Genomic DNA, 23,077 nt, shown 5'->3' with positions numbered 1-23,077 from the left:
TGATATGTTTCTTACAAGGCAAAAGTGTTTCTTGTGAGTTACTGGTGAAAGTGTCTAGTTCCACGGACAACTGTGGGATTTTTTTTAAATTAATGGGCCACAGAATCCCTGAGAGGGTCTTGGCTGGAGTTGGAGAACACAGTCTGACCTCCAAAACTGCACCAAACCTTAGGCCAGAGCTTGTAAGCTTGTGCTCACCTTGGGAAATCTTTCAGTTTTCAGATTCTGGGGCCGATTCCCTCAGGTGAATCCACAGCATAAGACAATTTCTATTTGCATAATAATGCTGAAACTTGGCCTTAGGGAGAATATGAACTTATTTCCCTGACCATTTGTTTAACCTTGCCTTTTTAAAAAAGGAAGGTGCTGTTTTTGTTATATTTAGCAGCATGATAACATCACAAAAAGCAGGAGAGTGTCCTTTATTCCTGTTTCTGTGCAGAGGGAGTGAGGAGCTCAGTGCACCAGTGTGGAACCCAGATAGCCACCACTCCATTCCTTGGAGTTTCTCTCCTACCCTGTACTGCTTGGAGTCTCTTGGAAGGGTGCAGCTTCAAAAGGAGTCAAAACAAAACACTTCACCCTGCCCAGGAGCTGCTCCATGCTGCTGTGTCCCGGGGAAGTGCTTTGCTTTCTGCCACCCTGCAATCTTATCAGTGTCCCTGCAAGTGGGGGAATGGAAATGGGAGCAGTGCTCCAATGAGAGCTGGGGCTTTGCTTGTTTTAATGTGTTCAGTGGTGTTGGACTTGAGAGGAGCACTCTGAATCAGCTCAGCTTTCCTCAAATTAACCAGGGAGGTGATCCTCAGCCACTGAGCAAACTGCAGCTGGAATGGTCCTGGGTGGAGGGAGATTCCTTCCCACACATCCCGTGGTGTCACCATTGCTGGGGAGGCACCATCCCTGCCAGGAGCCCCAAAACCACCCCAGGATCTCACCTTGCACCAGCTCAGCTCAAGCTGCATTTACAGCAGTGCTCCGGGGTGCTGCCCACAAGGGAACAGCCTCAGCTGCTGGAAGCACATCCCATTATCCCAAGGGAATATCCACTCCCTGGACAGTGTGTGCTTCCAGGGGGAACATCAGAGCCTGCCCGGGCTGACAGGGAAGGATGGGAAGCAGGGCACTGAGCTGCCCTGCAGATAAAGGAGCTCAAACTTGTCAGATAACCCAGGCAGGAGGAGGTTGAAGGGAGGTTGTACATGCTCAAAACCTCTTCCCGAAATGAAAACAAAACCAAAAACCTGACAGGGCTGAACTAATTCTGGTGGAATTTCCTCTTATGTTCTCAAGCTACTCTAAGCCCGTGTCTGTCTGCTCAAGGTTTGCTTAGCTCAAAGGCAAGGATGTATTTTAGTGCCTGCACGTTCCCCTTGTAAAGAGAGATAATGGCCTTTTCTCATGTATCTCTCCTAAAAGATAACAAGGCTCTGAATCATCATTTCTTTTAACCAAAGCAAAATGTCACAAGATAAAATTAGCAAAATTTTATGACTGTAACAAAAATAAATACAAAGTTTGCCAGTTTAAAATATGCAGAAAAGCTATGTTTGTTTTGTTGGTTTTTTTTTCAGTCTCTACTGAAATCATTATTGTTTCCAATCAGAGGGAACCAAAGATAAATAGCTACAGATAGATTTTTATATTTTTTTCATTTGGAAGTAGCTTTAACTTTCATGCCAATGGCAATACTTCTGGAAATTACCTGAGAACAACTTCTTTAACGTACATATTTCTTTATTCTGGTAAATATGCTTTAAAGCATCACTTTTAAAACTTCTTGCCCTTTAAAAATACATTTACTGTAATCAGAGTGCTGTGGTTCCAGGGAGTACACTCCCCTTGGTTTCAGTTTAACTTAACATATGACCTTGTTGATAAGGGAGACCCTCACATCTGACCTTTAGGATCTTCCACAAACCTTTCCCATGTCAGGGCGTGGGTTCACATCTGAAAACTCCCAGGCCTTTGACATTTTCTGTTTCTCAGAGCAGACGAACCTTTCAGGAAATCCACATAACAAGTTGTTTGTGGTCCCTTCTGTACATCATGAATTTACTGATCAGGCTTGTGAAGGTAAAGAGTCTTATCTGGAGATACTGAAAAATTTATTGATCCCACGAATTTGCTCACCAAGAGAGTGGAAGATGACTGGTGTTCAAACCTCTGTGAAAGTGTTGTGTACTAGAGGCATTAGCATTTATCTGCTGTGGTAAAAGCACATGATGAGTATCTCTTTGTGGTATTATAAAACCTAGAAAGACATTAACAATTCCGTTAAAATTTCATGTACTATACAGCTCCTAGGGTACTGGAGTGTACATTCCATTTGGAGAAAAATGCCTGATAAATTTTCACCACAGCCTTCTACTTCAGGGCCTACTTAAGGGACCAAATAATGATTTTTTTTAATTGAATAGTAATATTTCATACCAGGTCTTTTTTGGGTTGAAGGTGGTGGCTTTGTGTGAGAGAGCATTGTGGGTACTGCAGAATAGGTTCTACTGATCTTACAGGTTTTGCAGCTTTTGTAAAGGGCAGTTTGTCACCTTTCTGCTGTGCTGGAGCAGCAGCAAACTGATATTAATGAAATAGCTGTAGTTTTGCTTAATTTGCTTTAGTGTACAACTGGAGGAATTCTTTCATTTTTGATTTTGGGGGTGATGGTGGCATAAAGAACAGCCTATGCTCCTTATACATCTCTTTACTTAAATCCCATTCTGGGTCTTTTTCCCCCCTCATCCCCCTTAATGACTTTCTAATGACTTTCTAGAAGAATGCTTTCCATTTTCCACAAATTGTCCCTATCTTCCTTCAGTAGGAGTTCTGCTTGTTTGTTTGTTTGTTTGTTTGTTTATTTTATTTTAATTTTGGCACTATGTTTCCAATTAAGAAGGGTTTGACCTGACTCTAAAGTGCATTTCTGGTTAGTGGCCTTTACTCCAGTTCATCACTCTCCCTGTTCCACCCTCTGCCTGTGCTTTAATGTACAGCCCCAACACTTTGCAACCCCATTTTTAACTTTCTCCTTAATTCCAGGACTTTGGGGACTGCAGGCTTGATGTTTTTATGAGTCTGGGCACTTGCTTATGCCATTTTTCAAAGTCCTGAAAAGATGGATCTGTATAATTGGAAGACTGGATGTTCTTTTCTAATGCTCTTTCATTTGAAGTACTTATTAATAAATTGATAGTAGAGAAAACCTGTTTTTATATCAATAGTTACATTCCTGCATGTGCCACTGAATCCTTCCACATACAAAGCTAACAATGGCATTGAATATCTCCCTTTTTACACTTTAAATAGAGTTTGCTTAGGTTCTCTGTTTGGTCAGTAGTTAGCTCTAAGGCTTGGATGTTCTCTTAATTTATTTACATTTAGGCTGAAAATGGGAGATTCAGTGCAGGGTGGGAGATTATGGTCAGAATGGTCAATCCATTCATTCTGCCAGTTTGCCCTGTCTCTTCCATCCCTTTGATGCCAGATGCTCTGGAGCATATGAGGGATTTCCTTGAAGGCTGAGAGACAGGGATGATGATTTTTATTTTTTTTCAGGTCAACTTGTAGCTGCCAGTTCTTCATAAAGCTGGATTGCAGCGACAAGCTTTAAACACTGTACTTTGCAAATGGTAGAGAATATTATAAGTAATAATAATAATAAGTAAAGGGATCCTCTGGTGTGAGATGCCTTCATCTGTCTTTCCCTGATCTTTTGCTATCCCAAATAAATTACAAACACACTGCAATTTCAAACAAAATTAAAAGGATGAATCAGAGGATATTTACACTTACATGCTGTCAAAATCCATGGAATTTACAAGTGAATAGTGTTCCAAATATGCTAACATTTTTCTGGCTTCCTGTCATTTCACTCTGTCCAAGAGCTGTAGCAACTGCAAAGGAGCTGAAACTGGCACAGTGCAAAGAGATTTTCGGGTGTCTCCTTCCTGAGAACTCGAGGCATTATTTCGTAATACATGATTCAGCAGGAAGCAATTGGGCTTTCCTCAGAAAAGCTCCACACTCCTGTGATTTCTGTTTTATTTTATGCTTTTTCCATCTCGAGATCACTGAATCACACGAATCATTGGGATTAGAAGGGACATCTTGAAATGATCAGACCTGGGTCACCTACAGAAAGTTGTTCAGGGCTGCGTCCTGTTAAGTTTTGAGTATTTCCAAAGGTGGAGATTTCAAAATCTGCCTGGGCAACCTGTTTCAGTGTTCTCACCACTTCTCCCCAGTAAAAACATTTTAAAAATTTGTTTTAAATGTTATTCCATGTATTTCAGTTTGTTCTTGTCACACTTGTGGTGTCACTGGGGGCCACTGAGAAGTCTTTCCCCCTGACCTTTACTCCCCCTCTCCCATCAGATATTGATAAACTCATGGATAAAATCTGCCCCCTCCATCTCCAGGCAGATACTCCTCCCCTTTCCAATAACTGTTCTTGACCAGGCTGGGCTGAACTCAGCTGGCTCAGGTTTCTCCAGGATGTTTCCTGGGTGACATTTTCCATTCCTCTTCCTCCAGGAAAGGAACCATCCTTCACCCTGCTTATCATCAGCCTGAGTCCTGCTGCCAGGTGGTTCCTTTCCATTTCTCTCTGCTCTAAGAAGTGAGGAGTACTGTGTGCTGTCCCTCCATCCTTCATAGCTTAGAAAACTCTTGTGAATGTTTAGACCTTCTAAAAAATAGTAATAAAGAAATATTCCACTGTCCACTCATAGAGTTCTGGTCTCAGACTCTGCCTGCCTGAGGAATCGTATTTGCTTCTACTCTGGCAACACTGGGGACTAGGGAACTTTCTAGTATGAAAGCTAGGAGCTTTTTCCTTGAATTTCTGGTTTTAAATTTCATAGAATCTTTGAGTAGACTTGGGCCTCCTGTAATTGTTCAGTATTTAAATTTCTGAGATATTATCCTCCTTCCTTATTTTTAATACTGTTCTAAAAAAAAGAAAAGAAAATAGAGACATTTCTCAGAATAGTTCTGGGTCATTCCTTCTTTTTACCTGACTCTTCCTCTCCCTGGTTTCAGTTTGTTATTCATCTTCTTTTTTTTGGCTTCAGCCTCCTGCTGAGATAACTTTTAAAACAGTGCTCTCTGCTTTCTGAGTCAGGATTCACTAAATCAGAAAGACTATTTCAAACAATTTGCTGACTTCCTCAAAAGTCAGAGGCTGTTGGACTCCTTAAAATTAATGTTTAAGTAGTGTAAATTGTATCTTAGAACCAATCTTGATTTTATAATTTCCTGTGATGGAGAGCCCACTTCAGACTGAAAGGTTGTTGATTGTTAGTTGCTGTCATGTCTCAAAATTAATGAATTAATTAAAGAACACGCTTGATTTTTCATCTGATTTAACTTCCTACTCCTGCTTGGCAGACCGTAGGGACACGCTTGACCTGCACAGACTCAAATTTCCTATGATCAAGGAAAACCATTGAGGTTTCCCCCCAAAACTCTTGGGTGAACTATCATGCTTCTCAATCCTTGTAATTGTTTTCCTGGCTCGTTTCTGAACTTTTGTAGTTTACAGTGCATCAGTATCTTCTCAGTATGGATATTAAAACTGGATACTGTGTGAACATGGTGGGGAATAAGCTTGGCTGAAAGATTTAGAAGTGTCCTTTCAGTAACTGATGAGATTATATTTGGTCTGGCATTTATTTCAGTTCTGAAAAAGGGGTAATTATTTATTCTAAGAGGAGCTGTTGTCATTTGAGTTATTAAAAAACATCCAGTAAAAAAAAATATCTGTGAAGTAATAATCCATTATTAATACAAGCTAAATGGCCTTTACATGCTGTCCATTTAGCAATGGACTGTACCAGAGCTCTGAAAGTAGAGCAATAGTCCTGCCATCTGCACTGATTTTTCTATCTAGAGAGACTCTGAGGAATATTGTGCTGTAAAGACAGACAGAAATGTCAATTACAAGCCGAGTGAAATTATTGTTTGCAAGCAAAAACTTGAGCTCGGGTAGCCGAATTTAGGTGTAAATGCATTCCCTCTAATTACTTAGTAAGACATCAAGATACTGCATTCTATACTTTTATAAGACATCACAAATCTGTGTTTTATACCCAGATGCAGCTCAGCAGTGAGCAGTGAACCACACATGGCAGGACACATTCATTCTGCACTGCTTCACTGCAGTCTAGCAAAGAAAACTCAGTCCCAGCCACCATAACGTGCCTGTTGATCCAATGATGCAGAATTTCTTTTTCCTTTTGACCTTTCACCAGGAAAACTTGTAATTTATACATGGAGTAGCTGTCATTCCTTGGGCCAAAAAGGCCAAGCAGTCTTTGTTGAAGTAGGCACCTCTGGTTTGCTGACCAATTTGCTGCTCAGCTTAATGAACCAGGATCTGCCTGATTTGATTTTGCCAGTGTTTAGCAGCCTAATACGTCTGCCTGAAATATTTACACATTAGGTAGTCGAGATGTAGTTCAGCCAAAGGCTCTCTGGGAGAGTGGGATGGAAAGGCCCCAAATTAAATTTGCCTCAAGCTACTGTGGCAGCTCGTGTAGACAGAGATGAATTTTGAATTGAAGAAAGCCAAAGTGATTTTGTTTAACCATTTTCCTCACTTTTAAATAAGCTGGCATGTAATATCACAATTTGTTTTGGTTTTCCTCAATGAAAATTCTGAAGTCCTTAACTGCTGAGCAGGAAGTTTTATGGAGGTTATTTGGAGGTTAAAAAAGCCCCAAATCTCACTGTTCCTAATGTCTTTTAACCACCATGCATTCAGCCCTAAGAAAAAATACGTATTATAGTTTTACAGTCAGCATCATTATTCTGCTTCCTTCTGATCTTAATGTTATTTTGGCTACTCAGCTGGGGTAAAAATGGTAGTAAAATCAGCCATACACATCTCAGTTAAATGTGAGTATTATCTGTAATTGAGAGGGATATTTGATAATGTATAATGTGTGAGATAGGGCTGGGACAATGTATATTATTTATTGAGATTCCTTGCATATCCCAGACTTTTGGCATCGTGAGAATTATTATGAAACACAAAAAAATGGAGATTATCTGCATGCTTTGTAATAAACATGGACGGGGAAAATCCCTTACATTTCTCATTACATTTGGATAGGCTGTGCTTTTTTTTGCTAAGGTCCTGTTTCCTTTGATGCCTATTCAGCATTGTTTCGTTTAATGAGATAACTTCTTCAGTGCACCTCTATCACTTATTTAACAGGGTATCTGTTTTCTGTGTTGTCTTTTAAATCAGAAAGCAGTTTAATTGTTCAGTTTGGGTGGAGCTGTGAAATGGGGACGGGATGTACCCTTGGGTTGTGTTTCTTTCTGAGGCTGCTCGGATTTCGGCAAGGGATTGTTATATCCAAATTCAGGTTTGCTTGGATCTCAGTGAAGGGAAATCTCCTTTGAATTTTTTTTCCTTTCATATTTTTATGCACTTACACAGCCAAACACACGAAGTGCAACCCTGTTCTGTGAGATAGATGAAAAGCTGTGCTGGAGTCAGCTGTGCCCCGACTGCTCTCAGATTTGTTGTTTGAAAGGGGGTTACATCCTGAAGTACCTCGTTCTGTTGAATATTAGTGAGCCAATACAGTGAATTTGGATCACTAAAGTTGACTGAAGATACATTATCTGCCTCGTGTGCTGAGTCTGGTAAATAGCTGGTTCCTGTGGGAAGCACCTAAAAAGGTAGAGGGTCTTTGGTAGCACATAAATTCTTTAAACAAAGCTCGATCACACCAAACTCTAACATCAGTCTTCGAAGAAGGATAAAAGAGAAGGAAGAGATTCAGACAGCTTTTTCCTTTTGTAAACTCGCTGCTTTATAGGGGAAAAAATAGCTGGAAATAGTCTGTCTAGTCCCAAATGAAAGGTTGTGGATTAAGGCACTGCATTAGTGAAACAGCTGCACCAATGTGAAACAGAAAGTCCTCCAGCTTCAGCCATTATGGGTTTGTTTGGTTAGCTCTAATTTTGGAAGTCATTATAGCAAAGGTAAATGACTTGCACAGGAGACTACTGTAAACAAAAGACTCGATAGATTTACTTTGGCAGGAGCCTTGAGGAGTCTCGGGCCTTTCAGTGCCTCCTTTATGCAGCTCCTGTCCTGCTCTCACTGCAAGCCTGTGTGCAGGCAGCTCTCCTTCCCTCCTTCCCTCCTTCCCTCCTTCCCTCCTTCCCTCCTTCCCTCCTTCCCTCCTTCCCTCCTTCCCTCCCTGCCCTCCCACAGCTTCTTTGCCCCTGGCAGGTCGGATTTAAGGGTGGCAGCACCTGCTGCTGAATTGCTGGTGTGTAGCTGTAGAATACCTTTATGTTCAGAGTAACTGCCCCTGGGTTTCTAAAGCTGCTCTGTTTTGCTCAGGTAAAAATCTGCTCCCTCCCAGTCTAGTACTGGAATACAATCTGTGTCAAAAACTTCACTTTTAATTGTGTCTCCTTATTGGTTGCTTTTTGTGTTTTCTTATCATTTAATAGCTTTACACTTACAGATTCTAAGCATGCTGATGCTTAGCTGAGTTTTCTAGCTTTTTGGTGAAGATTGAACTATGAGAATGATAATTCCCTTCCCAGGTCTGTGCCCATGTGGTTGAGTGAAGTCTCTGTCTATTCCACACTTGTGTAAGTGGGAAGGCAAATTCTTGATGACAGAAAGAGTGCCCATGCAGAGCCTGCCCCTTCCCTTCCACAGAGCTCCCTGGGAACATCTCCTGTGGGCCTGGCAGAGCTTTCCCTGATCTGTAGAGCTGGGAGGGTGAAGGAGAGGGGCAGAGTGAGAATCCTCTCCTTGAGCACTCAGTCTCTCTGTCCTGCACTCCCTGGCTGCTGGGAGCTCCCCTTTGCAGTCCCTGCCATGGGTGACTTCTGACTGCTCTGCCTTCCCAGGTGCTGGCAAGTGTTTTCAGTCAAGGAATATTTGTCCAGGCATTCTTTGACTTCTAAAACATATGGGCCAGACTACTGTTAATTATTTTATTTAAAATACAAGCTGATTATGCTGCTTCTACAAATGACAAGAAGCCCATCCCTGCATGTCCTCACACACTTTATGCCCATGGGGGTGATAGTGCTGCTGGTCATTCTGATAAATAACCAGTAGCAAAGGAATTATAGGGTCATTTTCTTGTGCTGCTGTAGAGGAGAGGATTATCTTTATCTCTGAAATTGTTCCCTTACTGCTTATTAACTAGAAATACAAAAAGTAATTGAAAATAAAGTAATACAGAAAGTAATTGAGAAGCTGGTGGGAAAAGATTTGGTCTGATAGCAGCCCTGATCTCTAAAATGGAATATAACTACATAATAATTACACTCTAAAGTGTTTGACTGGTATGACTGATATAAACTAGCCAACCATGGAATGGCATGCCTGGAAAGAGGTTTTATTTCAGATTAATTTCATCTCATGCTGTATATACAGCATGGTTGTGCTTTCAGATCAGCAACTGATTCTGAAGAAAAAGATGTGGCTTTATCTGCATGAACTCTTTTGAACTTCCTTCTACCTGCAGGGTCTTTGAATGTCAGGAGAAGTAGACAGCTTTGGTATTTTTCTCCAATGTCTTAAAAAACCAGAAATGTTAATACAAAAATCTCTTAAAAAGAAAAATATTCTGCACTTCAGCTTACTGGGGAAAACTACAAAAGATTCATCTCTTGAAAAAGCCAGGACAGTGTTTTGACTTTACAATAAGTTAGTAATAAAATGCAGAAATAATAAAATACAGAATTTTTTTTCCTGTGGGGAGATGACTTAATGTCCTCATGTCCTTCTCTATAAAGTTAATGATGAGGTTTGCTTACTGCCCCCAATATTGAATATAAACCCAATGTCAAGTGAAACAGTTTTGGCTGCACAGATTTGTTTTAAATTTCCAGTGTGAGGTTCAGCCTGGAATTTCAGGGGCAGTGATGTGTGGCTGTCAATAGAACAGAAACTCTTGGAGAAATGAGCAACTGTGAAGTTGTGTGTGCTGATCTCAAAATACTCCATACACTGCATCCATCAGGAAGTGGACAGAAGGAGAATGTAACTTCTAAAAATTAAGAGCCAAAATAATTTACAGCAAAGATCTAAGTGATATCTAAAACTGAAGATCTGTGAATTTAATATCATAACCTTTTCATCAAACAGTGAGGTTGTATAACTGCATTTTTAGAAATTTATGCTCATGGGAATTAGTGTATTCCTGATATTTTATGATATGCTATTCCTCTTAATTAATGTCTATTGTGGAGGATATTTTATGTCCTTTCTGCATATCAGAACATGCTTCAGGTATAACATTCTCAATAAAATTGACTGAAAAAAGTATTTTTTTATTTTAAAGTGTTTTGCCAACTCTGCCCAGATTTGTTGAATTTAGTAAACACTCCAGGTAGGTACTAAAAGCCCTGGCATTACAGAGAGGTCTGTGGGAATTCCCACTGAGCTTTCTGCCTCTCCCACCCAAACCTTTGGATGAATCTGGAAGTGTGTGCAGTCCCAGGAGCTCAGTCTCACTGCTCCAGCTGTGGGAGGCTGAGAGGAGGCTCTGGAGGGTGTCCCTAAATTCTGGTACTTGAAAGAATCTAACTTGTTCTTCTAAGCTCAGGCAAAATTGGGTGTGTGTTATGGCAGGACCTGCCCCTGGGCTCCCTGTGACAAGGCAGGGAGGGCAGGGTTGTGTTCTTGTTTTCTTCATACTGCACAGGCCAGAGAAAGCTCAGAAAGGGATTATTTAAGTCTGTGAGGAAATACAGCTGCAACTGGAGGAATTTGCTGTTTAAGCCAGTTTCTTTTGCAGAGTTTCTGTTGCTATAGCCACCTTGTTCCTAGTAGAACTGCTGGAAAGGATGGAAACGGGAAAATAAATTGGCCAATTCCTTGTGCAACAGGTGCAGTGTTCATGTGTGAGCACGGAGTGAGCTGAATCTCCTTCCGTGCCCAGAGAATGCCTGCAGGCAGCACCTTCCACGAGAACCTGGGATTTCTGCATTTCCTATCTCCTGGAGAGATGCCAAGCAGAATTTAATTGCTTGTGGTGAAATCTTTCTCTGTGGCTAGATAGGATATTGAATGCTTTTGAACTTCTAAATTGCCATGGGACGGCCTGATCTGGCACGGTTGTGTTTAATCTGCAGACAGATAATGAAAGATACTTCATCACACAGAGTTCTTTGATGCACTTCTTTGTTTTATAGATATGAGGCTTAACTGGAGGGAGAGGAAGGGAGCTCTTGCAATAACACACATTTGTTTTTCTGTTTGGTAAATTGACAGGTGTTTGGTTTGTCTTGTGTCTGCCCAGGAAACCATGTCTTGTCTCCTGGAGAGGCTCTTGGGAAAGGTCTGACACCAGATGCTGCAAAAGATCTCGGTCTCCCCGAAGGGATTGCAGTGGCAGCATCTCTCATTGATGCACATGCTGGAGGACTAGGTACTCACTCGTGGATTTACTGTTCTTGGAGACAGGAATTGTTTGAATTAATTTCAGAAAGCCATTTTTGTCACAGATTGTTTTTATCCTGCCATTTGCTCTGATGCTGTTCTTAAAACAATCTCCCAAATCATCACAATAACTACTAGTACTGCAAATCTGTTTCTAGAAAGGGCATATCTCACTGTTACATGTCTTTTCAGCTGGATTTGCAAATCGTTTGTTAATTTCTGCCAGTCCCACTTTTTACCAAAACACCGTGGTGTTGGAATGCCAACATGCTGAGAGTTTGCATCTTCTGTTGCTCAAAACTTTGGGGATAGGCAAGAAAAAAACAAAACAACAACCATTCTGAGGGAGAAGCCTCATGTTTGAGGCTTGTTCATAGTTAGGATTCTTACTAGCTTTTGAAGTGATTAATGGTTGAAAGCTTTAAGGTTTGATGCTTTGACTTTTTTCCTTTTCCAGCACAATATTCTGATGTTCAGCCCGGTTCATCTTTTCTGAAATACATTTGATGAGGCACAAGAAGTTCATTTTCTCACTATGCTGTTTGGTCTTATCCAAATACAGTCCATAAAAAAGATATTCAGTGTAACATTTTCAGCAGGAAATTGAGGTTTTTTTAGTTTGCTGGTTTAGAAAACAGTCTTACCTCAGGAAGTTTCAGTGTTATTGAAACAGTACTCTTTAATAGAAACCTATTTCTCATCAGAGAATTTTTTTTCTAGAGCTCTCTGAAACATGATTAGGTGTTAAACTACCAGTTTTGTTGCAAATGTTTTGTCCTGTTTTAAATCTCATTTGTCCTTCTAGAAACTGTGGCCTGGAACTTTTTTAGTGTTTAAATCCCTTTACTTTTGCTTTTGGTGAGGTTAAGTAATCATGGAGATTGCTTTTCTTTCTACCTGGAAAGGATTAGACGGAGATCTGTCTGCAAAGAGGAAGACTGAGCTTCAGTCATATTTGTAGGTGTGTTGTGACAGACTTAAAAATACCTGTCAGTATCCTAATTGCATAAAAACGTGTTTAAAACTGTGTGCCCTGGCAATTCTGTGTTCTTGGAAAAGAATGTAGTAATAATCTGACCTGAAAGAATGAACTTGCTGCAAAACTGGGTTGTCACGGGGCATGTGAAAGTGTTTAATTGGCATCATTATGGATCCAGAGCACAAAAAGTTTGCCCATTTTTTCATGTCCTAAAATCAATCAGTTGAATTTTAAAAAGAATAGAGAGCAACTGTTTGTTCCTTGATACAGACTTCTGTAAAGAAACTCTGACATTAGAAACACTTGGCTACTGGCATCCCTCAGGAAAGGGCTCCAGTGGATAGAGACAGTCTGCTAATCTGAATATGTTTTCCCAGATGGCACCACAAACACCAGCAGACTCCTGAAATGATTTCCAGGAGGAGAAAAACAACACACAGGTTGTTGTTAGAGAGAGGGGGACATTACAGAGGGAAGAGTTGGGAGGATGGTGGGAGAGCCTACATGATAATCACACCATAGCTCAGTGCAGTCTGGGACCAGAGGAGGATTTACAGTGGAACTCATCATTGAATCTGGGAAGGGTAATAAATGTGTTGGAAATGGTGTGGAAACTTAGTAGAAAGGACAGCAAAAAATGAAAAGATTTTGATAGCAAAAGTGACAGCAGGAGCAAAAGGAGAGTCGAAGAGTGCAGATGTAAAGAAAATATCCTGCAGGCTAAACCAGAGTGGTGGACATCTTGTTTGCAATGTCAGTAACTTTTGATGCAGTTCAGATCTGCTTTTGGCTGGATGTGAAGTGTGGTTTGGCTGAGCAGGTTCCTGGAGTTCACGAAGGCTTCAAAGCTTTGAGTACAATAAGGTAAAGAATTGTTTAGTGTGTGTGTTTGAGGAGGTCATGTGTGACTCCTGAATCAGTCCATCTGATACCTCTTATGGAAAAGGCAGGATCTAAGAGCCAAGAAGTTATATCTTGCATTTTGACCTACTGTACTAATTTCAGAGAGTGTACAGATAAAACTATGAGGATAGGAGGCCAGGCTCGTGGGACTGGCCTCATAAAAACACTGTTTACATTGCACCTTTTCAAAAGGCATCAGCATTGTTTCAACAAAAGTAGATGATTTATGGTGCAGTGTCTAAAATACCATGTCACTGTGGAAGAGATCCAGAAGTACACATTGCTAAGCACTGCTTGCCTTCCTAAAAACCTCTCCTCTGTTCTGTTTGGTGCACAGACTTCTTGTTCTCAGCCTCTGCTTTTGAGTCTGCCTCAGACTATGAAAAATTCCACCTAAGCTAAAGGTGAAAGTGACTTGTAACAGCAATTATATAACTTTTAGCCAATATTCCAGACTTACTTGCTGTCTGACTTTAATTAATCACAATTAGGAAGACTCTAACAATTCTAAACACTGGTGAAGCCACTGACTAAAATTCCAAAAAGGGCCATAATTCCTGTTTTGCAGAATGTGTATTTTCTTAGCAATTAAAAAGATGTTTTCAGTTTTATATTGTTTATGAAAATACATTTGCAGCACATGCTGACTATTTAGTTTAATAGATTTCTTCCCTCTCAAGTGTGAACAGTATTTTTAACTCAAGAAATTCTAATACAGTCTTGCTTAGTACAGGAATTTGCCTTGTAGACAACCCTATCCAAAATTCCTCATATGCCTTCATCATGTTGGAGCAGTGAAAAAATAAAGCATAAAGTAGAAGACTTACTTTCAGCTTTTTGTTGTTCCTAGCTCTCTTTATGACAGCTGTGCCACTTCACAGTTACAAGTCAGTTTAGTTAAAGGGACACGAGGCTGGATTTTTTTAAGACTTTAAAAATTTAGCCCTTAAATTTCTCATTATTTTGGTGACTTCCAACCATGGTAATACCAAGATAACCATGGTGATCCCAGTAAGACAAACCCCACCAGACTGATTTGATTACAGAGCATTGCAGTGGTGATCTAAACAAGGGGGTGTTAATGAAATGTAGGGTATGAACCAGCCCTAACACTTGGTACCTTTCACAATGTCCAGCAAATGTTTTCCTGATCCTTCTACAGGGAGGGGAAGGGGATTTTTTGTATCAGTATTGACATGCTGGTCTCCAAATTGAGCTTTGCAGATGCAAATGCACAGTGTGGTGACCAGTTTGCCAGCTGAAAAGCAATGTTTAAAGAAAAAAAGGAAAAAAAAGTCCAATGTGAAAATGTTACTTGTTGGCTGCTGCATTTTGCTGGGTGCAGCACACCGTGGTGCCAGGATGCAGCCTGGGAGAGGAGGAGGAGGAGGAGGAGAGGGCAGATTCCCTCTGGAGCCTCCCCTGAAGTGAATCAAGCAGGATGGGATGTGTTCTGAGGCTCATTGCCTGGCTCCTCCCTAGCATCTCCTGGGTGTATTTTCTGCTGCAGGCTGAGTGCTGCTGACTTTGTGCTCCATCCTGTGCTGTCCTGCACGCAGAGGCTCCTCAGAGCCAAGCTCAGTTCCTCCAAGGGCAGGAATAATCTGCCTTTAGATAGTTCTGACATGGACAGAACAGCAGCAGCAGTGAAGACAACAAAGCTGGCAGCCTTCCAGTCTCCTGCCAAGTTACCCCTTTCTCCAACTCATCCCCTGACAAAACACATCATCCAGGATGTTCATGATAAACTGTGAACAAATAAACACATCTGCAGCCTGCCAGTACAGCAGGGCACTTTTATTCTGCATGCCCGTGAGCTACCTAAGAGAATAAATGTCAGGTAAAATAACACTTTCTAGGTAAAATAACACTTAGAAATCATGATGATAGGCGTACATTTAGAAGAAATCATCTTGGGTCCTTATATCTGGAATAAATACTTTAATCTGATGGATAAAATTATTTCCTTTCTTGGCTAAGGAGCCTTCCTTGATTTGTGGCAGTGATGTGAGATACTCAGCAATTATTTGAGTGCAGAAAAGGTCTGTTTGGTGCAGGGTGCCTTGTTCTTCTTTAACAGAGAATTTTAATTTTACTTTAATAGGAGTAATTGGAGCAGATGTGAAAGGACATAACCTTCCATGTGAGAACCAGCCCATTACATCCCGAGTTGCTATGATCTGTGGAACATCTTCATGCCACATGGGGGTAGGTTGTATGTGTCATCCTAATTTGTGCAGAATTTACTAACTTATGTTTTTGAAGGGAAAATTGACCTTTGTCCTTCTCACCCCGTTGTTTTTTCCTTGAATTTTTTTTCTGGTAACTCTATCTTTTACCTTTGGATATTAATTATAAATTACTGTGCATTTGCTATTAAGCAAGAACTTTAATAGTAGTAGAAATCAATACTGAAAAATGACATGGAAAGTAAAAACCACGATGCCAGAGTGGCTTAAAGAGCAGCCTGAAATCTGAGCCAAAGCCTGAGCCTGAGTTATCTGTGACAAGCCTGTCACTAATGTGTTACAGAAGAGTGTCTTTGGAGAAGGAGTGCCCGTCTTCACTCACAGCTCTGCTCCCCCACCTTTTCCCTTAATCAATATAAATCCTTCTCCCTCTGAAAATTGCCATGGTGTGTAGAATTATGAGACATATCATGACTAAAAAGAAAGAAAACCCCCCAATAAGCAGTTTTCACTTTGCTAATTTTTCTCAGTGAATTAATACAAAAGCTTTCTCTGTGATTGCAATTAAAATTTAGTGTCTGCTTTGGAAATTTATACTGTTTTAAAATGTATGAGTCTGAGAGCATTCCATTTAGATAAGTACCCTTTTCTGCCACATTTTTTATTTAAAACTCATTTTGGTCTTAAATTTAGAATGATTAGAACTTGGATTTTTCCAAAAGGTGCAAATGGCACTGGGAGTGCTGGAGGTGTTAGAGTGGACTGACATGCCTCATGGAGAAAGCTCTAGGAGAGAAAAAGAAAGGAGACTGATAATAAAACATCAGGCTTAACAATAAGTTAAGTTGTCTCTGTAGTAACAGCATGAATCCATGGTGATCTTGAGCATGAATAAATGGTGATCTTGTCACATGGATTGTTGTTCAGCAAAGCATTTCAGCACATGATTGAATTTAAAGACGTGAATAATCCCACTGCTGTGAAGCAGAGCATTCAGCTTAAATCCCGTAGACCAACTGGAATATATTTTGGTTCCTTCCTAAACAAAAGTTTCAAGCTTCAAACTCCATCACTCTTGGCTTGCTTTGTCTTTGAAAAATTCCACTAGTACTTGTCTGTCTGTCATAGGGCAGGTGGGGCACCCTCGGGGAAGAAGTCACCCTTCAAGCCCTGCCACTGCTTTCATTATTTCCAGGTTTTTTGATGGAGGTTTCTGCCCTTTCAGTAGAAGCTGTTTGAGTGAACTCTTCCTAACCTGTTTCATTTAGCTGAGTTAGTTTAAATTGTTAAAAGGAGTTCATAGAGACATAGTCCTGGACTGCAGTGAGCTGTGGAGCTCGCAGGCAGCTTCCCCCAAAGGTCTAAGGGCAATGTTGGGTAGCTGGCAATGGGCCAGCTGGCTCTGGCTCATTCCTTTAGTACAACCAGCCCTGGAGGAGGACATGTGTGTGGTTATTTATTAATTTTTGATATTTGTACACTGGTAAGTTCTAACATACACCCAGTTCACAACAGCAGATTGTCTGACTTCCCAAACTAGAGCACAGCACATCAATATAAACACGTTTTGTGTGCACTCTGCACAACCATGAGAGTTGTGGTTCCATTAAATATGCTAATGTAGCAAAAGGGATGTGATAAAATCCATGTTGAAGTTCTGTCATCAAAGCAACCCCAAAGCTGAACACAGACTGCACGAGGCAGAAGCTTTTAAGGCTTTTAATCACTTCAGTTCAAACTCAGGAATAGGTGCTGGTACAGTTTTTGCTAGATTTAAGTAGATTTTTACTTAAATCTACCTACTCAGCATTTTATAATCATTTCCTTAACTGCCTGCCTTCACTCATCTGCACAGGGAGGGGTATAACAATCTCTAGCCAGCAGACAAAAAGAAAATTCTAAACTTCTCTGGATCTAATCTATGAAAGGATTTTAGTTTTCTGTTCTTTTATCTATTACCTGCACAGGCTGCATGAAGTGAACGTGGAGCACACAGAACAGTTGTATTTGTGTTTTAATGAGACCTATATGCAGCTGCATTTGGCCAAAATTAGCTGTTCCTTTTTTTAATTAGGGCTATAAAATGAAAGTATATTATACTTGTGTTTTGATAGAAATATATATTTTCTCTCTCTCTGTGCACCAAGGGACCCTGAGGGCTACAGAGATTAATCATCGAGTTTAATTTAATGCAGTGGGAGAGAGACCTGTGTGGTCAGGCGGGCATTAAAAAGTGCCTTTGATGTGCCTCAGGTGCACTGAGCCCCAGTGAGCCAGCAACAATAATACCTTTGTGAGATGATCAGAGACGAGAGAGGGAGAAAATGGCCTGTGTGGAAACTCAAGGCCGTCCTTTGTTGTGGTTCTGGCAAACGAAGGAGCCAACTGTCAGGAGAAATTCAGCAAACAGAAAGCAGGGGGAAAGTACGGCTGGGTTTCTTTCAAGGGGCCGTAACAGGAAACTGTTCAAAATCATCTGCAATGCCTTTCTTTTGCACCCCTTCCTCCTCCTCTGGTCAGGGCAGGGGGACTGCTCTTGGTATCTGTGTGTTGGTACAGTGGTTCATTCTCTGGACCGAGTATTCCATGAGTCACAGGAGCAGGTAATGCTTGAGCACAGCATTTACTTTAAATTTTCAGAGAAACTGCTCCTCGACCCAGTTTTCATTACCTCCAGGACTCTAGAGATCTTAAACAAAAGACTTTGCTAATCATGCCTTTGATATTTTAGAAAGTACAAATGTGGAACCTAATTTTACTCATGGCTATAATAGTTTAATTTGTGGTGGAACTGCCATTTTTAAGTGAGGATATGCTTTTGGAATTAACCACGGATTGTTTGGGGTAATCAGACGCACACAAAGAATTTTGTGTTTCTGTTGAATAGCTCATGAAAGCAGCAAAATGCATGTTTTAATTAGGTTATTGACCCCAGCCCAGGTCTGAGCTGTTGGTTGCTGAAAGTCACTGCCACCTCAGGGCTCATCCATTATCCATGAGGAAAAAGAAAAGAAAAGATGGTTTTCTGAATATTTTTGGACAGTTATGCATTTTACATGATTCTCTGCTGCCTCCTTTGCCCTAGCAAAAGACATGGGTAGAATTTGCATTTGGAATGGCAAATAAGCTGCTCTTTCACTTGTGAAGGACTGTCCCTTGTTTTGGGGCTGGGATTCAGCCCTGCAGGTTTGATCTCTGTGCCCAAGGTATTCCCTGACATTCCTGGGTGGGCTGCCACTGCCTGGCTTTGCAGCCAGGGGCTCTGAGCTCCAGCACCCACACTTGGCTTTGGAACTTTTAGGAGCCTTTCCCTGTGTAGCCATGGCGACTACACAAAATGTGTGAGTAGTTTTTCCCAGCAAAATCACAGCAGGTTTCAGGCACTGAAACAGGAGCTTGCCTGTTATTCCTAACTTGTAGTTTGCATGGGTCTAACAGACATGCCTTAACTTCTGGGAATAAGGTAGTTGGTTTCCCTAAAAGCCTATCTTCCTGCCCGTGTCTTAGGGTTTTATGGGGTATTTTAAAGGCTTCAAAAATCTTTTTTTTTCTGAAACCTTTATGTGATCAGGACGTTTTCAGGCACAGATTTCTGTATTCCCATTCCAGTCCTGGACACAAGCATGCTTTTGCAGGGCAAAGTTTTCATGACAATATTTGTTGTTCTTGCTCCAACACCTTTTGCGATTCCCAGCTGAAGAAAGTAGGCAGGGCAGCTTCCAACGGGAACATGGTCTGGCCTAATTTTAGCTTATTAATGGAGTCTGAATTTGCTGGTATTTTGAGTCCCAAATGCACAAGGTTTGTGTTTTGTTCTCTCCAGTCTCTTATATTTTTTTGTCTTCGCATCTTTGTTGATATGGTCTGTATTCTTCTTCAGTCATTCCTTCTTTATCAGTTCTCTATACTTAACACCTCTTTTTGAGGATTGTCAAAGAAACTCTTCAAGTTTAGATGCAATCTCTTCTTTTGCATCTGTTTTTGTTACTCGTGTGACTTTTGGCATTGGGAGCGAATTCACCGGGCTCGGTGCACCATTCTTTTTTCCCTGGGTGATAATGTGCATGTGGTTTGAACTGTATAATTTAGTAATTTTTTTCAATTGGAGGGACATAAGTAATATATCTTCTACCTTTTCTGATTTAATACATGATCTAAAAGACAGAGCACCTACATGAACAGCAAAAATGATCTTCTCATTTTGTGTCCCAATGTTTACTATGGATTATTTCAGGAAGAATATCCCATACTTTCTCTCACTAAGCCTGACTAGCCTCTGAGTGTTTTCTGCTAAAGGAGCTCCAGCCCAATTTGCTTATTCTAAATTTGTTCATTTGATTCTCGTGATGACTGGCAAACACAATAGAGTTTCTTTGCTCCACAATATCCGCCCGAGCTGCCAGCTTTGTTCACACAAATAGAGTGTTAAGCACGTTTCCACCCCCAGAGCATGCACAGTACGTGTCCTTTGCAGTACATCCTGGAGAGGAGACAGCAGAGACATGCTGGCTCAAAGTGTTCTCAGAGCCTGATCTCTAATCTCAGTGGGAGCCAGACCAGCAAGTGGATTCAGTATATTTTGGCTCTGATACCAGAGTCTCCTCTTCAGAACATGCCACGTTGTTAAAGCAGCAGCCTTTGGAGTAAGCGCTGCTCCGGGACTGCTGAGCTGCTCCAGGCCTTGTGTGACGAGGGGAAAGCTCGCAGGGCTGGGCAGGCTGGTGCTGCTTTGGCAAAGCTCGGTGCGATGCAGCGACGGCAGCGCTGGGGCCCCGCTCGCTCCGGCAGCCCCGACTCGGAACGTGCGGTCCGGGGGGACAGGACAGCAGGGACAGCGACAGGGACAGCGACAGGGACAGCCCCGCCAGCTGGCTGCGACCCAGCTCAGCAGAGACGGCACTTTGTCCTTCTGACCAGGGGAAAGGCGCTGCCTGTGGGAGGCGAGCGGCAGAAGGCGGAGGAATGCAGGAGGGAAAAAAATAAAACCAGAAATGTACACCTAGTGAGGCTGGGGCAGCCTGGGCAAGTTTGGGAAATGATGTGTGTGAGCTTTATGAAATTGATAAGCGCCTGCTCTCTTGCTTTTAAAAGATTCCTCTCCCCTGAAAAGCCTGTTCTGCACATGAACCGTAGGGTCTGGACTGGGAGAAAGGCTGAGTGTCACAGGAGCCTCTCGCTCACTCTGTCCTCATTCGGCACAGTTCTGCTGCCTTCTATATTGCATTTGGCAGCAGTCACAGCGCTGACTTCCCAGCTAATGAAGATGTTTTACATTTAGGGAAGGCTGCATGAAATGAAAACCACATTTACTTCACAACTGTTGTTGCAGGTTGCCTGTCCTTAATGTACACAGATTTAGGTTTATGTAGGAAAGGTCACAGAGCCTCTTTAGGTCCCTTTTCAGCCAGTGGCCTTAGAAGGGTTATAAATGCATAAAATTGCCACCTTCTTTTACTTGTCCCTCAAAGAACTCCTCCACACCCTTTTTAATGAAACTCTCTTGTTCCATGTTCCAGCATCCTCAGTTTCAAAAAGAAACAAACACAACTGTAATATCCCCTTTGCTGGCATTAATTTGCCATTGTATGCTTTGCTTGCTTTGTTTTGGTTTTAAAAAGCAAGAAGTAAAATATTTCTGCTAGCAGGGCATATAAAAGATTGTTGCTTTTCTGACCTCCCTATTATATTAATAAAAGCTAGGAAGACTTCAGTAGTGGTGGGAGATCATGTGCAGGCAGCCTCCAAAACCCAAAGCACTTACTTGCAGAACTAGTAAACCACAAAGCTTAAGATCTTGAAATGTAAATAGGAAGTTGGAGAGTTTACTTTAGAGCCAGCAGTGGTTAGTCTGTACAATGTTTATTTCTGCTTGCCTCCCAGCCTTTCCTAAAGCTTGGCAGAGATGAAAGGGAGGCTTTCTCAGTGAGTTATTAAACGTTTTTGTTATGAGCAAGATTCCTTTGTTCCTGGCCTGGCATAATTCAAAGCTCAGGTATGCCTTGGTGACGGGGAGAATGGACGTTCCTATTTAGCATATGTCAGTGCAGAGACATCAAAGTTTTGAACCCAGTGCTTTGCTGGTAATCAACCTGTGCAGGGGAACATATCTGAAAGCAATTTAATCTCTATTGTACATAAACTAGATAATTCTCAGTAACATTCCCACAAAACTGTACATTCAACTCTCCTTGCCTTTTGTGAACAGATCAGTTGAGTTCAAAGACTCAAATAATAGATGTGGACAGAGAGAAGGCTTTGAAAAATGCTCTGCTTGGAGAACCATGAAGGCTGATACTTGAGAGGCAACTCACTGGAATCAGTGGAAACTTTGAAAATTCCAGCACACACAGAGTGCTTTCCATCCTGTGGTTCACTGCAAGCTCCCCTGTGTGACAGAGAGGATCATGGTGTAGGATTTAGGGCACTGAGCCTTCAGAATATTTACCCAGAGAAGCTGTGGCTGCCCCATCCCTGGAAGTGTTCAAGATCCAGTTGGATGGGGCTTGGAGCAGCCTGGGATAATGGAAGGTGTCCCTGCCCATGGCAGGGATGGAACTGGATGATCTTTAAAGTCCTTTCCAATCCAAACCATTCCATGACGCCATGATTCTTTCCGCAGTATCTGTATGTTGGGTTTTCCAGGTCTGACTGCTAATAGGGCTCCTCTCCTGTTCTTCACTTCTTTCCCCATGTTTTGCCTTAGGAAGAGTGAGTAAGAGAGACTTCTTACATTCTTATGTTGACACTACAAAGATTTAGGTGGTCTGGCTTTTGCTGTAGGAAGGAGGTTGTATTCTGTATTATGTGATTCTGGGAAAGTTAAATGTTTGTCTTTCTTCACTGATGCTCACAGGACAGCTTTGCTCCATTGTAGGGGACAGGACAAAGCAACTTACTTTTGATTTGTTGATTAAGTAGCAATGTTTGAATTTTTGTTCACGAAAATCCCTCAGCAGCTTTTCATTGTAACAGAAGATTTTTGGTTTTCTTTTCCTGTATTCTTCAAAGTGATGCTATCAGATCTGACAGGTGCAACACTCCCATCAAGGCTACAGGGTAACCAAATCTGATCACTCCTCTCTAGACCCAGAAGGATGGATTGGCCTGAAGCCCAAAGTCTTGAGCAGCCCCAAGTGTCTTCCTGGAGTGTTCTGCTCCAAGGAGAGCTGCATAGGGGATTTTTCTCAGATCACAAGCATACAAATGTATAATAAATGACCTTTCCAGATCCCTTGTCTCTCTTGCTTTTGTGAGTAGGCATGAATTTATTGCACAGCCTGCTTGCTCTGTGTGTCTGGATCTCAGGGAGAACAAAAAGGACTCAATTTTCTGCTCTTTTTCTTACAATAACTGTAAAAGAATAACTAAAATACAAATTAAATGAGATATGATAAGGAATAGTCTTGGTCAAATCTTAGATTGTTTCTGGGCCCTGGAACAATTAAATTGAGTTTTCAAGGAAATACAATAATTGTATGAAAAACAATTTAAGGGTTTTCTGTTAAAAAAAAATTAAAATTTTAAAAGTTTTATAAGTTTTAATTTTTAAAATTTTTAAAAGTTTTAAAACTTTGG

General features: G+C 41.3%; 1 protein-coding gene across 4 annotated transcripts in view; it reads left to right on the top strand.

Moving 5' to 3' along the window:
- FGGY (FGGY carbohydrate kinase domain containing) overlaps positions 1 to 23,077 on the top strand; it is a 132,074-nt gene that overhangs the window by 49,573 nt on the left and 59,424 nt on the right. For all 4 annotated transcript variants that reach the window (XR_015805312.1, XR_015805313.1, XM_014870553.2 and 1 more), the window contains exons 7-8: positions 11,292 to 11,420; positions 15,418 to 15,521. Coding sequence is in view for 2 of the 4 variants with exons in the window: in XM_014870553.2 (XP_014726039.2) it covers positions 11,292 to 11,420; positions 15,418 to 15,521 (233 nt within the window). In the remaining 2 variants the exon portion in view is untranslated. The remainder of the gene's footprint in view (positions 1 to 11,291; positions 11,421 to 15,417; positions 15,522 to 23,077) is intronic.

Source organism: Sturnus vulgaris, chromosome 9, assembly GCF_052056855.1.
Source record: "Sturnus vulgaris isolate bStuVul1 chromosome 9, bStuVul1.hap1, whole genome shotgun sequence".
Classification (NCBI taxonomy): domain Eukaryota; kingdom Metazoa; phylum Chordata; class Aves; order Passeriformes; family Sturnidae; genus Sturnus; species Sturnus vulgaris.
The sequence above is the reverse complement of the archived record's forward strand: the minus strand, read 5'-3'. Positions and strand labels throughout refer to the sequence as shown.